Raw genomic sequence first — 14147 nt, forward strand, 5'->3', positions numbered from 1 at the left:
TCTTCCTAAAGCATGGTGCCCAGAATGGACACACTACTCCAAATGACAACTCACTAGTGCCAAGTAGAGCGGGACAGTTACCTCTTTTATGTCTTACATATGTCAGTCCTGTTTAATACACCTCAGAGTGATATTAGCCTGTTTTGCAACTGCTTTACATTTTTGACTCGGATTTAATCTGTGATCTGCTAGAACCCTCATTTTCCCCCCCTCGCCACCCTGATTCTTTTCAGCAGTACTACCGCCGAGCCAGATATTTCCCATTTTGTAGTTGTGCATTTGGTTGGTTTTTTTTTCCTTCTTGAGTAAAGTACTTTGGTGGCTTCATTTTATTGATTTCAGACCAGTTCTCCAATTTGTCAAGGTTGTTTTGAATTCTGATCCTGTCCTCCAAAGTGCTTGCAACCCCTCCCAGCTTGGTGTCATCTGCAGACTTTATAAGCATACTCTCCACTCCATTATCCAAGTAATTAATTAAAATATTGAATAGTACCTACCCAGGACTGAGCCCTGTGGGATCCCACTAGATACATCATAGAATATTAGGGTTGGAAGAGCTCTCAGGAGGTCATCTAGTCCAATCCCCTGCTCAAAGCAGGACCAACACCAACTAAATCATCCCAGCCAAGGCTTTGTCAAGCCTGACCTTAAAAACCTCTAAGGATGGAGATTCCACCATCTCCCTAGGTAACCCATTCCAGTGCTTCACCACCCTCCCAGTTTGACTATGGCTGATTTGATAACTGCTTTTTGAGTACGGTCTTTCAACCAGTTGTGCACCCACCTCGAAGTAATTTCATCTTGACCACATTTCCCTAGTTTGCTTATGAGAGTGTCATGTGTGACTGTGTCAAAAGCCTTACTAAAATCAAGATACATCCTGTCTACTGGTTCTCTCCCCCCACCAGGTCATAATCCTTTCAAAGAAGGAAATTGGGTTGGTTTGGCATGGTTTATTCTTGACAAATCCATGCTGGCTATTGCTTATAACCCTATTATCCTCCAGGAGCATAAAAATTGATAGTTGAATAATTACCAGGTATCAAAGATAGGCTGACTACTCTATCATGCTTCAGGACCTCCTTTTAGTATGTCTACACTGCACTTTAAAACCTGCAGCAGTGAGTCTCAGACCCTGGGTCTATAGCACTCAGGCTCCTGCTAAGGCACTAAAAAGAGCTGTGTAGACATCTGGGCTCAGGCTGGAGCTCAGGCTCTGAAGCCTGGGGTGATGGGTGTGTTTCTCCAGCCCAAGTATGGATGTCTACAGGGCTCTTTTTAGTACAAGCCTGAGCCTGTAGCCCCGGCTCTGTACAGCAGGTTTTCAAACACAGTGTAGAGAGAGCCTCTGTTTCCCTTTTTAAAACATATTTGTTTTGTTATTGCTGCTCTTTAGACCTGCAGCTGTACCACAGTGAGACTTTGGAGCTGATGCTGCAGCGCTGGAGCAAGTTGGAGAGGGATTTCCGCATGAAGAATGGGCGCTATGACATCAGCAAGATCCCTGATATCTATGACTGCATCAAATATGATGTACAACACAATTGCACTCTGAAGCTGGAGGGCACTGCTGAACTCTTCAAACTCTCCAAAGCCTTGGCAGATGTAATCATACCCCAGGTACAGTCTGGTTCGACTTTCCCCTCTCTCCTAGGAGTGACGCTCGCTCTCAATAGCGGAAGTGTCTAACATGGGTCTCACAAAGGGATGTGTCTTCAGGCCCGTGTCAGGTTTCCCCACTGTGAGCAAAAACCAGAAAGTGATTGGTTGGTTGGTGTTTATAAGAGGATTTCACTGTATTGAGTAGTTCCTACTTCTTCTGCATTTTATCACTTGTGGGAGCAAGGCAGCTACTCTGCAAGCCACCCGTATCTTCTAGAGAGCATTGTCCACTAGGTCAGCTTGCCCCTTCCTTGCCCTCTTAGCGAGAAAGCTTCCAAGGCTAGGAAAAGGTAAGTGGCCCTAACTACCCTACAGTTCCTTCTAACCACTGAAGGTGCAGCAAACTTTGATCATATACAGTGTTCTGTGTGCTTATCTTGTTGGGTTTTTTCTTTTGCCATTTAGGGGCAAATTTTGTTTATAGTTAAATTATCAGCCAACTAATCCGATTTCTTAAGTGAAAAGTGCAGAAGATGAGATGTCCATCAGGCACGGGCTTCCTCTGGATTACCACAAGCAGGAGGGTAGGCTCCCTCACAACCTCACTGTCAAGGGAGACTCTCCAGGCCTGCTAAGCTAAGGTTAGCCCATGTACAAGTCCAGTGTCAATGTACAGGATTGTCCTGCAGAGAGGGGAAGGCTGCCTCACCCCCCAGCTGGTGGAAAAGCTCTTCAGGCCCAGTTGATTAAGTCTGGCTATCAAGTTAAGGATCTGCTCCCAATTAAGATCCCTGGATAAGTCCAGGTCAACCTAGCAGACCTGGCTGTATGCCTAAAGTGGCTCCTGAAACGTCAGAGGCCATTGTCTACCTCTGGAACCAAAGCATGGATCCAGCCAGCATGAGGATCCAACCCCTTTGAGTAGGAAGAGTCCCTTATCTAGTGATTCTGTGCCCAGCATAGGACCATTTAGGCCGAGGCTCTGGACCAGTCCTGTTCAATTGAGCCTGGTATTGCAGGAGTAATACATCGTGATCTTTAGCGAATTGCTTTTCTTACTGGCTATGTGCCCAATATGGGGACGTGAACATCCTTGTTGAGATCTTTCCACCAGTGGAAATTGAGAATCACATTGCAAACTTCTAATTGAGTTCAGGATGGTGGATTTCTGTTATGGGATGGAGTCTTAACGATGGTCTTCCTGTCTGGTCGTGTTCACATGTAAACTCTTGATGTCCTGCTTGTCTAGGAGAGGGTTTTCCCCTTCGATGCCCTGTCTTTCAGGCCCTCTCCTTGAAAGTCAAGAGTGGGACGGAATCCATTTATAGACTCTCTTACTACCAGAAGCCTCAGCAATCAGTTTATTAGGTTCTGAAGCTGTGTTCCCTTATTCCAAGAAGGGCCCGTAATGGTTCTGTTTGGTTCCTAGCCTACCCCCAAGGGCTCAGCTGTGCCACAGAAATTCAACCTCCAAGGATTGGGTTTGAGAATCTAGCACTGGGGTTCTAACCTGCTCAAAATCTGATGCCTGGCTCATGTCTGAGGACATGAGGTCATAAGCACTGACTCCATGGGTGCTGAGGGGCTGGAGCACCCACAGGGAGAAATTAGCGGGCGTTCTGCACTCACTGGCAGCCAAGCTCTCCCCTCCTCCTCCCCCGAGCGTGGCGTCGTCACTCCTTCCCATCCCAGTGCTTCCAGCCCGCTGCCTAACAGCTGTTTGGTGGCACTTAGGACTTTCCGGGAGAAATGGGGATGTGGCGCGCTCTGGGGAGGAGGTGGTAAAGAGGCAGGGCAGGGGCAGGGACTTGAGGGAAAGGGATGGAATTGGGGTGAGGGTGAGGCCGGGACGGGGACAGGGGCGGAGGGGAAGTCAGTGCCTATGCACGAGGTTATGATACAGCCTTTTTCCCCACCTAGACTTTTTGTTCTAAGGCATCTTATGGATCCAAAGGTTTCACTATTCTGCCATCTTAACAGAAAAACAAGCCTCAGAGGATCTCAGACTCAGAGGATATGATGAATCACTCCACAAGGGGCTGCCTGTTGGCTTCAGAGTTTTTCTGCAGCTGTCACCACTTGGTTGGGCCTTTTAAGGTGAGCTGGGCTCAGCCTTCCCTGTGATGGAGCAGTTCCCCCAGCTGATCCTGACTGGCTGGGAATCAAGAGGTTCAAGTCAATTATCAGATCCAAGTGCAGAAGAGTTGGGTGACTCTCATCAGGGTTTGGATAGTTGCTGGAGGGAGAGTCCCTCCTGTGACTGACCCTGAAGGGAGAGGGCAGCAGGAGAGAAGGAGGCTCTTGTGGCAGGGATGGAAAGAGGCCATCACTCAGACAGCCTGGAAATAGACTTGGAATAAGGATCCAGCCTGGGGAGAATCTGATTTGGGAAAGGACTTTGGGATGAAGCCCTGAGGGTAGAAGCCAAATCTGCAGGGAGAAAGTCCAGAGGTCCGCACTGTGAGTGAGTGGGGCAGAAGGGTAGCCAAGGAGGGGTGGAAGACCCTGTTTTATGCTCTGATTAGAGTCTGCTTCTTGCCAGGGTCTCCCTGAGAGCAGGTGGACCTGTCGCAGGACTGTTAAGGCTAGGAGGGAGATGCCGTGCCACAGCAGGCCACACGGAGTTGCAGGGAAGATGCTCTGCTGCCTCAGTAGCCCTGTTGCAAAGGTGAGAAGAGATGCTGGGAACTCTTCCCCTTGTGTAGGAAAGGATCCAGGGAGAAGAATGTGCTGTCAGTCCAATTTGGACCTACTGCTATTGGTGAGGGGGCCATGAAACATACTTTGATATCCCCTGGATCTGGCAGCATTAATGTGCTAATGGCTGTTTGTCTCTGACCTCTCATAGGAGGGAATATGAGCAGACCATTGGTGTTTTCAGAGCTACTGACCTCAGATTTATCTGCTTAAAAACCAGGAAGTAAATGTTTCAATTCTGATTCTGGAGGGCTCCAGCATGAAATACACAGCAATCCAGAGCATCCGCGCTAAACATATCTAGATACCATAGAATTTTCAGCACTGTCTTTGTGTCTTTTGTAGCCCACGCATGGATAGTAGAAACCCCTAAGGCCTCCCATTTTCTGCTTTACCAAACCCTTCTTGGAGCTGATGGAGTACACCGGGGCTGGTGGACAGTCAGGTCCAGAAATTGACAAGAGCTTCTGTAAAAAAGCTTTGATTCCTCCCATCAGAAATGCACTGTATCAAGGTTTTTATTTGTAATATAAATAAAAACCTCAATACAGTGATTCTTCCCATCTGGAATGCACAGGGTGTGTGTGCGGGGGGGGATATAAAAAGGAAAATCACTAAGCTTAAGGGTATGTGAGGTTTGCTTCTGGGTTGTAATACAAATAAAAGCTTGCCAGCTATCATACAGTGTTGGCAGTTGGAGTACCTGGCATGGGGCAAATGACTGTCTGACTGTATTAACACCCTGGAGGACATAGTACTTGTTATCAGGTTTCAAAGGCAGAGCTCATTTTTCCAGAGGTGTTGAAGAGGGACTCACCCTTCTGTGCAATAGTAGCATCAAAACTACAAGCATGATGAGACGGTCTTGAGAGATGGCCATTTTCAGATCTTAATCTATCTCACTGAACATAACCTCTGGAGTCCAGGAAGAGCTCTACCAATAAAACTGCATGTTACCTTTGGCCTTTCTTTGGCAGCAAGTGTTCCATTTAAATGCCTGGCTTTCATGATTATTTTTCATGAATGTCTGGGTGTCTTCATCTGTGTCCATACTTGACCTTCAGTAGAGCATGCAGATGATTTGTCTCTAGTATTTTATATAAACGGACACTTTCATCCACACTTAAGTTTGGCGGTGAAGCCTTGATATTTTCCAAACCTGCCAAACTTTCCTGCAGTGAATGGGTTTGTTACTTGTGCAATTACATGATAACTTTAAGATCAGGCTATGTCTAAAGCCTCAGCACAGCTGTTCATGCCTGTACCAAGGTCTCATCTACCAGAGGGAGATAAATTATTGACAGGCTCTTTGAGCAGAGTTTTTATTCAATACCACAAGTGCTCTTTTCAAAGTCTCTATCGTGATTTTTATCTGCTTTTCTGCAACTGGGGTAAATAGCAACTAATAGAGCTGGGCAAATAGTGGATTTTTCAGTTTGGTTCAGATCCCTTCTGAAAACAGATCTTGTCAAACTAACTTGGTATCTTTTCTGGGGAGAGGGATGAGATTACGTGTTTGGTTGACAGAGGTAATAGTGTTGACATACTTCTATAAGGCATTTTATTTGGCACAGCATGACATTTTAATTAAATACTAAAACAATATAAAATTAACATATACATATAAAATGATGGGGTCTAAATTAGCTGTTACCACTCAAGAAAGAGATCTTGGAGTCACTGTGGATAGTTCTCTGAAAATATCCACTCAATGTGCAGCGGCAGTCAAAAAAGCGAACAGAATGTTGGGCATCATTAAGAAAGGGATTTGATGATAATACAGAAAATATCATATTGCCTCTATATAAATCCATGGTATGCTCACATCTTGAATACTGCATGCAAATGTGGTCGCCCCATCTCAAAAAAGATATATTGGAATTGGAAAAGGTTGAGAAAAGGGCAACAAAAATGATTAGGGGTATGGAACGGTTTCCATGTGAGGAGAGAGTAATAAGACTGGGACTTTTCAGCTTGGAAAAGAGACGACCAAAGGGGGATATGATTGAGGTCTAGAAAATCATGACTAGTGTGGAGAAAGTAAATAAGGACATGCTATTTACTCCTTCTCCTAACACAAGAACTAGGAGTCACCAAATGAAATTTTGATAGGCAGCAGGTTTAAAACAAGCACAAGGAAGTATTTCTTCACACAACGCACAGTCAGCCTGTGGAACTCCTTGCTGGAGAATGTTGTGAAGGCCAAGACTATAACAGGGTTCAAAAAAGCACTAGATAAATTCACAGAGGATAGGTCCATCAATGACTATTTGCCAGGATGGGCAGGGATGGTGTCCCTAGCGTCTGTTTGCCAGAAGCTGGGAATGATCGAAGGGAATGAATCGCTTGATTACCTGTCTGTTCATTGCCTCTGGGACAACTGGCATTGGCCACTGTCGGAAGACAGGATACTGAGCTAGATGGATCTTTGGTCTGACCCAGTATGGCTGTTCTTATGTTCTAACATTGCACACATTAAATGGATTAAAAACTGGCTAACTGATTAGGTCTCAAAACATGATTGTAAATGGTGAATCATCCTCAAATGGGAATGTTTCCAGTGGGGGTCCTGCAGGGATTGAATCTTGGCCCTATCCTATTTAACATTGTTATGAATGACTTGGAAGGAAAAAACATAAAATCATCTCCAATTAAAGTTTGCAGATGACCCAAAAATTGGCGGAGTGGTAAATAACGAAAGGGACAAGTCACTGTTCAGAGCAATCTGGATTGCTTGGTAAACTGGATGCAAGCAAACAACATGTGTTTTTAATATGGCTGAATGTCAGTGTATACATCTAGGAACAAAGAATATAGGCCATCCTTACAGGAGGAAGGGTTCCTCCTTACAGGAGGAAGGGAAGAAAGGTAAGCAGCAGGATACGGACCCTGGACTTCAGGAAAGCGGACTTCGACTCCCTCAGGGAACGGATGGGTAGGATCCCCTGGGGGACTAACATGAAGGGGAAAGGAGTCCAGGAGAACTGGCTGTATCTCAAGGAATCCCTGTTGATGTTACAGGGACAAACCATCCCGATGTGTCGAAAGAATAGTAAATATGGCAGGCGACCAGCTTGGCTTAACAGTGAAATCCTAGCGGATCTTAAGCATAAAAAAGAAGCTTACAAGAAGTGGAAGGTTGGACATATGACCAGGGAGGAGTATAAAAATATTGCTCGGGCATGTAGGAATGAAATTAGGAGGGCCAAATCGCACCTGGAGCTGCAGCTAGCGAGAGATGTTAAGAGCAACAAGAAGGGTTTCTTCAGATATTTTGGCAACAAGAAGAAAGCCAAGGAAAGTGTGGGCCCCTTAATGAATGAGGGAGGCAACCTAGTGACAGAGGATGTGGAAAAAGCTAATGTACTGAATGCTTTTTTTGCCTGTGTCTTCACGAACAAGGTCAGCTCCCAGACTGCTGCGCTGGGCATCACAACATGGGGAATAGATGGCCAGCCCTCTGTGGAGAAAGAGGTGGTTAGGGACTATTTAGAAAAGCTGGACGTGCACAAGTCCATGGGGCCGGACGAGTTGCATCCGAGAGTGCTAAAGGAACTGGCGGCTGTGATTGCAGAGCCATTGGCCATTATCTTTGAAAACTCGTGGCGAACGGGGGAAGTCCCGGATGACTGGAAAAAGGCTAATGTAGTGCCAATCTTTAAAAAAGGGAAGAAGGAGGATCCTGGGAACTACAGGCCAGTCAGCTTCACCTCAGTCCCTGGAAAAGTCATGGAGCAGGTCCTCAAAGAATCAATTCTGAAGCACTTACATGAGAGGAAAGTGATCAGGAACAGTCAGCATGGATTCACCAAGGGAAGGTCATGCCTGACTAATCTAATCGCCTTCTATGATGAGATTACTGGTTCTGTGGATGAAGGGAAAGCAGTGGACGTATTGTATCTTGACTTTAGCAAAGCTTTTGACACTGTCTCCCACAGTATTCTTGTCAGCAAGTTAAAGAAGTATGGGCTGGATGAATGCACTATAAGGTGGGCAGAAAGTTGGCTAGATTGTCGGGCTCAGCGGGTAGTGATCAATGGCTCCATGTCTAGCTGGCAGTCAGTGTCAAGTGGAGTGCCCCAGGGGTCGGTCCTGGGGCCGGTTTTGTTCAATATCTTCATAAATGATCTGGAGGATGGTGTGGATTGCACTCTCAGCAAATTTGTGGATGATACTAAACTGGGAGGAGTGGTAGATACGCTGGAGGGCAGGGATAGGAAACAGAGGGACCTAGACAAATTGGAGGATTGGGCCAAAAGAAATCTGATGAGGTTCAATAAGGATAAGTGCAGGGTCCTGCACTTAGGACGGAAGAACCCAATGCACAGCTACAGACTAGGGACCGAATGGCTAGGCCGCAGTTCTGCGGAAAAGGACCTAGGGGTGACAGTGGACGAGAAGCTGGATATGAGTCAGCAGTGTGCCCTTGTTGCCAAGAAGGCCAATGGCATTTTGGGATGTATAAGTAGGGGCATAGCGAGCAGATCGAGGGACGTGATCGTCCCCCTCTATTTGACATTGGTGAGGCCTCATCTGGAGTACTGTGTCCAGTTTTGGGCTCCACACTACAAGAAGGATGTGGATAAATTGGAAAGAGCCCAGCAAAGGGCAACAAAAATGTTTAGGGGTCTGGAACACATGACTTATGAGGAGAGGCTGTGGGAACTGGGATTGTTTAGTCTGCAGAAGAGAAGAATGAGGGGGGATTTGATAGCTGCTTTCAACTACCTGAGAGGTGGTTCCAGAGAGGATGGTTCTAGACTATTCTCAGTGGTGGAAGAGGACAGGACAAGGAGTAATGGTCTCAAGTTGCAGTGGGGGAGGTTTAGGTTGGCTATTAGGAAAAACTTTTTCACTAGGAGGGTGGTGAAACACTGGAATGCGTTGCCTAGGGAGGTGGTGGAATCTCCTTCCTTAGAAGTTTTTAAGGTCAGGCTTGAGAAAGCCCTGGCTGGGATGATTTAATTGGGTATGGGTCCTGCTTCTGAGCAGGGGGTTGGACTAGATGACCTCCTGAGGTCCCTTCCAACCCTGATATTCTATGATTCTATGATTCTATCTTGGGAATCAGTGACTCTGGAAAAAAAAAAAATATGGGGGTTGTGGTGAATAAACAGCTGAACATGAATCATAGGACTGGAAGGGACCTCGAGAGGTCATCTGGTCCAGTCTCTTGCCCTCATGGCAGGACTAAATATTACCTAGACCATTCCTGACAGGTGTTTGTCTGACTTGTTCTTAAATCTCCAATGATGGAGATTCCACAACCTCCTTAGGCAATTTATTCCAGTGCTTAACCACCCTGACAGTTAGGAAGTTTTTCCTAATGTCCAACCTAACCCTCCCTTGCTGCAATTTAAGCCCATTGCTTCTTGTCCTGTCCTCAGAGGTTAAAGAGAACAGTTTTTTCTCCCTCCTTCTTGTAACAACCTTTTACATACTTGAAAACTGTCATGTCCCCTCTCAGTCCTCTCTTCTCCAGACTAAACAAACCCAGTTTTTTCAATCTTCCCTCATAAGTCATGTTTTTTAGACCTTTTATCATTTTTGGCGCTCTTCTCAGGATTCTCTCCAAATTGTCTACATCTTTCCTGAAATGTGGCACCCAGAACTAGACACAATATTCCAGTTGAGGCCTAATTGGCGCAGAGTGGAACGGAAGAATGACTTCTTGTGCCTTGCTTACAGCACTCCTGCTAATACATCCCAGAATGATGTTCACTTTTTTGCAACCATGTTACACTGTTGACTCATATTTAGCTTGTGGTTCACTTTGACTCCCAGATCCCTTTCTGCAGTACACCTTCCTAGGCAGTCATTTCCCATTCTGTATGTGTGCAACTGATTGTTCCTTCCTAAATGGAGTACTTTGCATTTGTCCTTATTGAATTTCAACCTATTTACTTCAGACCCATTCTCCAGTTTGTCCAGATCATTTTGAATTTTAATCCTATCCTTCAAAGCACTTGCAACCCCTCCCAGCTTGGTATCATCCGCAGACTTTATAAGTGCACTCTCTATGCCATTATCTAAATCATTGATAAAGATATTGAACAGAATTGGACCCAGAACTGATCCCTGCAGAACCCCATTCATTTTGCCCTTCCAGCATGACTGTGAACCACGGATAACTACTCTCTGGGAACGGTTTTCCAACCAGTTTTGCACCCACCTTATAGTAGCTCCATCTAGGTTGCATTTCCCTAGTTTGTTTATGAGAGGTCACGCAAGACAGTATCAAAAGCTTTACTAAAGTCAAGATATAACACGTCTACCGCTTCTTCCCCCCCCCCCCCCCCAAAGTCTCTTTACACTGTCAAGGAAAGCTATCAGGTTGGTTTGACACAATTTGTTCTTGACAAATCCATGCTGACTGTTACTTATCACCTTATTATTTTCTAGGTGTCTGCAAATTGATAGCTTAATTATTTGGTCCATTATCTTTCCGGGTACAGAAGTTAAGCTGACTGGTCTGTAATTCCCTGGGTTGTCCTTATTCCCCTTTTTATATATTGGTACTATATTTGCCCTTTTCCAGTCTTCTGGAATCTCTCCCGTCTTCCATGACTTTTCAAAGATAATCGCTAATGGCTCAGATATCTCCTCAGTCAGCTCCTTGAGTATTCTAGGATGCATTTCATCAGGCCCTGGTGATTTGAAGACATCTAATTTGTCTAAGTAAGTTTTTAACTTTGTTCCCTGTTTTAGCCTCATCTGATCCTACCTCATTTTCACTGGTATTCACTATGTTAGACATCTAGTCACCGCCAGCCTTCTTGGTGAAAACCGAAACAAAGAAGTAATTAAGCGCCTCTGCCATTTCCACATTTTCTGTTATTGTTTTTCCCCCTCCATTGAGTAGCGATCCTACTCTGTGCTTGGTCTTCCTCTTGCTTCTAATGTATTTGTAGAATGTTTTCTTGTTAACCTTTATATCACTAACTAGTTTGATCTTGTTTTGTGCCTTGGCCTCTCTAATTTTGTTCTTATCTACTTGTGTTATTTGTTTATATTCATCCTTTGTCATTTGACCTAGTTTTCACTTTTTGCAGGACTCTCTCTTGATTTTTAGATCATCGAAGATTTCATGATTACTTTCAAATTCTCAACCAGTTCCTCCCTACTTGTCAAAATCAAATCTAGACCAGCCTCTCCCCAGTAGCTTTCTCCATCTTCTGAAATAAAAAAATTGTCTCCAAGACGTTCCAAGAATTTATTGGATAATCTGTGCCCTGCTGGGCTGTTTTCCACAACAGGTGCTGAGTAGCTGAAGTCCTCCTTCGCCACCAAGCCCCGGGCTGTGGAGGGTTTTGTTATTTGTTTAAAAAGCCGCCTCCTCTTCCTCCGGGGCAGGGGTCCGTAGTAGACCCCGGCCCTGACCTCAGCCTGGTTTTCACTCCTTTTATCCTGACCCAGCCACTGCCAACCAGCCTGCCTCCTAGTTCAACCTCAACCTCGGTTCCAGTGTAGACGTTTTTCATATATGCCCTGTGTGGCACCATGGCCAAAAGAGAGAGCGATCCTGGGATGCATAATCAAGGGAACGTTGAGTAGGAGTAGAGAGATTATTTTACCTATGTATTTGACAGTGGTGCGACCGTTGCTGGAATGCTGCATCCAGTTCCAGTGCCCACAATTTAAGAGGGAAGTTGATCAATGGGAGAGGGTTCAGAAAAGTCATGAGAATGATTAAAGGGTTAGAAAACCTGCCTTCTTGTGATAGACTTAAGAAGCTCCATCTATTTAGCTTAACAAAGAGAAGGATAAGGGACGTCTGTAAGTATCTACATGGGGAACAAATATTTAATAACGGGCGAATCAATCTAGCAGAGGAAGGTATAACATGATCCAGTGGCTGGAAACTGAAGCTAGACAAATTCAGACTGGGAATAAGGCATACATTTTTAACAGTGACGGTAATTAACAATTGGAACAATTTACCAAGGATCATGGAGGATTCTCCATCACTGACCATTTTTAAATCAAGATCGGATGTTTTTCTAAAGCTCTGCTCTTGGAATTATTGTGGGGAAGGTCTGTGGCCCGTGCTGTACAGGGGAGGTCAGACTAGATGATCACAATGGTCCTTCTAGGCTTGGAATCTGATTTTCCACATCAGGCAGAGGGGGGACTTGAACTGGGGACTCCTTCATCCCAGTGGTAAGGGAAATCTCCTCCCTTCCCACTCCCCCAGGCCATCTGGAGAATCTAGTCCTTTACTTTTGTCAGAATGCCTAAAGTCGAAAAAAAAACCTTTTTCGGATTGATTTTAATATTACTAAAGCACTCTTCTTTGGTTCAGTCAAAACTAATTGGCTACCAAAACTATTGGGCACCCCCCCACCCCAAAAACAAACAAACAAACCAACAACCCCAAAATAAAAACTACCCGCTTATCTTTTCCCACCCTGGAAAATGCACTTTGTCCATGGCTTTGACCCAAGGACAAGGAAGAGCTAACATCAGTAACACAGATCTTTTCCTTTGCTAAGAGCAGGAACATCTCTGGATATTCTATTGACTTGGTGATCTTTCAGATATTGGTTACATTGGTACCTAGTTGCTGTCACTAGCCATGATTGAAACTTGACTATTCTGTTGTTCAGTATCCTGGGTCTTAAGATGACTAAGAAGTCTTGCTCCTTGAGGTGGGCATCTTCATTCAGGTCTGAATTTTCTCTGGTCAGCTGCTTGACTCTGGAATGCTGGAACACTTCTCATAAGGGTGATGCTGAGCTCTGGACAAGCCTGTTGAAACGCAGGAGTTGCTGATCAATCAGACCTCCTTTTCAGAGGTGTGGGGTTAAAAATTCCCAGATGAAAGGATGTGTCTGAGGGAGGTTGGGACCACCTCCCCTTGTATGCACTCAGAGCCATGCATGAAGGGAGGGGTGGGGTGGGGTGGGGAAAGAGTAAGTGGCTCCAGGGGACACTTCTCGCTCATATATTCTGGAAGCTTGCAGTGGAGGAGCCTTGATTGCACAAGTGTGGGTATTCAGAGGCTCATCTTGAAGAAATCTGGTTACAAGTAAGAAGCCTTCATTATCTGTATAAGGATCTGGCCCTAAGAAGCCAGTTTCAGTGTCTGTCTGGTGGGTACCAGTGACATAAGGAAGGATAGGAGCCCAAATTTAGGCTGCTAGGGAAGAGATTAAGTGCAGGATTTCAATGGTAGCATTTTCTGAAATGATTCCAGTTCCACACACAAGGCTAGTTAGACAGGCAGAACGGCAGGGTATCAATGCGTGGATGAGACAATGATGTAGGAAGGAAGGATTCAGGTTTATCTGGAACTGTTGGGAAAGGAGGAGCCTATACAGAAAGGATGGGATCCATCTGAACCAAAATGGAACCAGACTGCTGGCATGTAAAATTAAAAAGACCATAGAGGAGTTCTTAAACTAAAGTGTGGGGGAAGCTGACAGGTGCGGAGGAGCATGCGATTCAGACAGAGATCTCCCATAGGGGAGGACCTATTAACGGGGATTCTCTATCCTAGTAAAGAGGAGAGTTTAGAAGTTGGTAAAGTAAAAGTAGGAATTGAAGAGAGACAGTCAAATGAGAGTCCCAATTCAATATCACATGAAGGCAGACAACTAAAAAGTGACAAATGTTTTAAGTGCTTGTATGCAAATCCTAGAAGTCTAAATACTAAGATGGGTGAACTTGAGAGCCTGGTATGATATGAATAGCCTCATTTAATGGAATCTCAGAAACATGGTGGAATGATGTCGGACACTGAAATACCAGGGTGCAAAATATATAGGAATGATAATATAGGTCATGCTGGTGGAGGAGTGGCACTATATTTGAAAGCATAGTCAAATATAGTAAAATTGTTAAATGAA

General features: G+C 45.0%; 1 protein-coding gene across 4 annotated transcripts in view; it reads left to right on the forward strand.

The window, feature by feature from the left end:
* Positions 1-14147, forward strand: part of PPIP5K1 (diphosphoinositol pentakisphosphate kinase 1) — a 183494-nt gene that overhangs the window by 45219 nt on the left and 124128 nt on the right. For all 4 annotated transcript variants that reach the window (XM_077829275.1, XM_077829272.1, XM_077829273.1 and 1 more), the window contains exon 19: positions 1397-1620. In XM_077829275.1, coding sequence (XP_077685401.1) covers positions 1397-1620 — 224 coding nt within the window. The remainder of the gene's footprint in view (positions 1-1396; positions 1621-14147) is intronic.

The sequence above is a fragment of the Eretmochelys imbricata genome, chromosome 10, assembly GCF_965152235.1.
Source record: "Eretmochelys imbricata isolate rEreImb1 chromosome 10, rEreImb1.hap1, whole genome shotgun sequence".
Classification (NCBI taxonomy): Eukaryota; Metazoa; Chordata; order Testudines; family Cheloniidae; genus Eretmochelys; species Eretmochelys imbricata.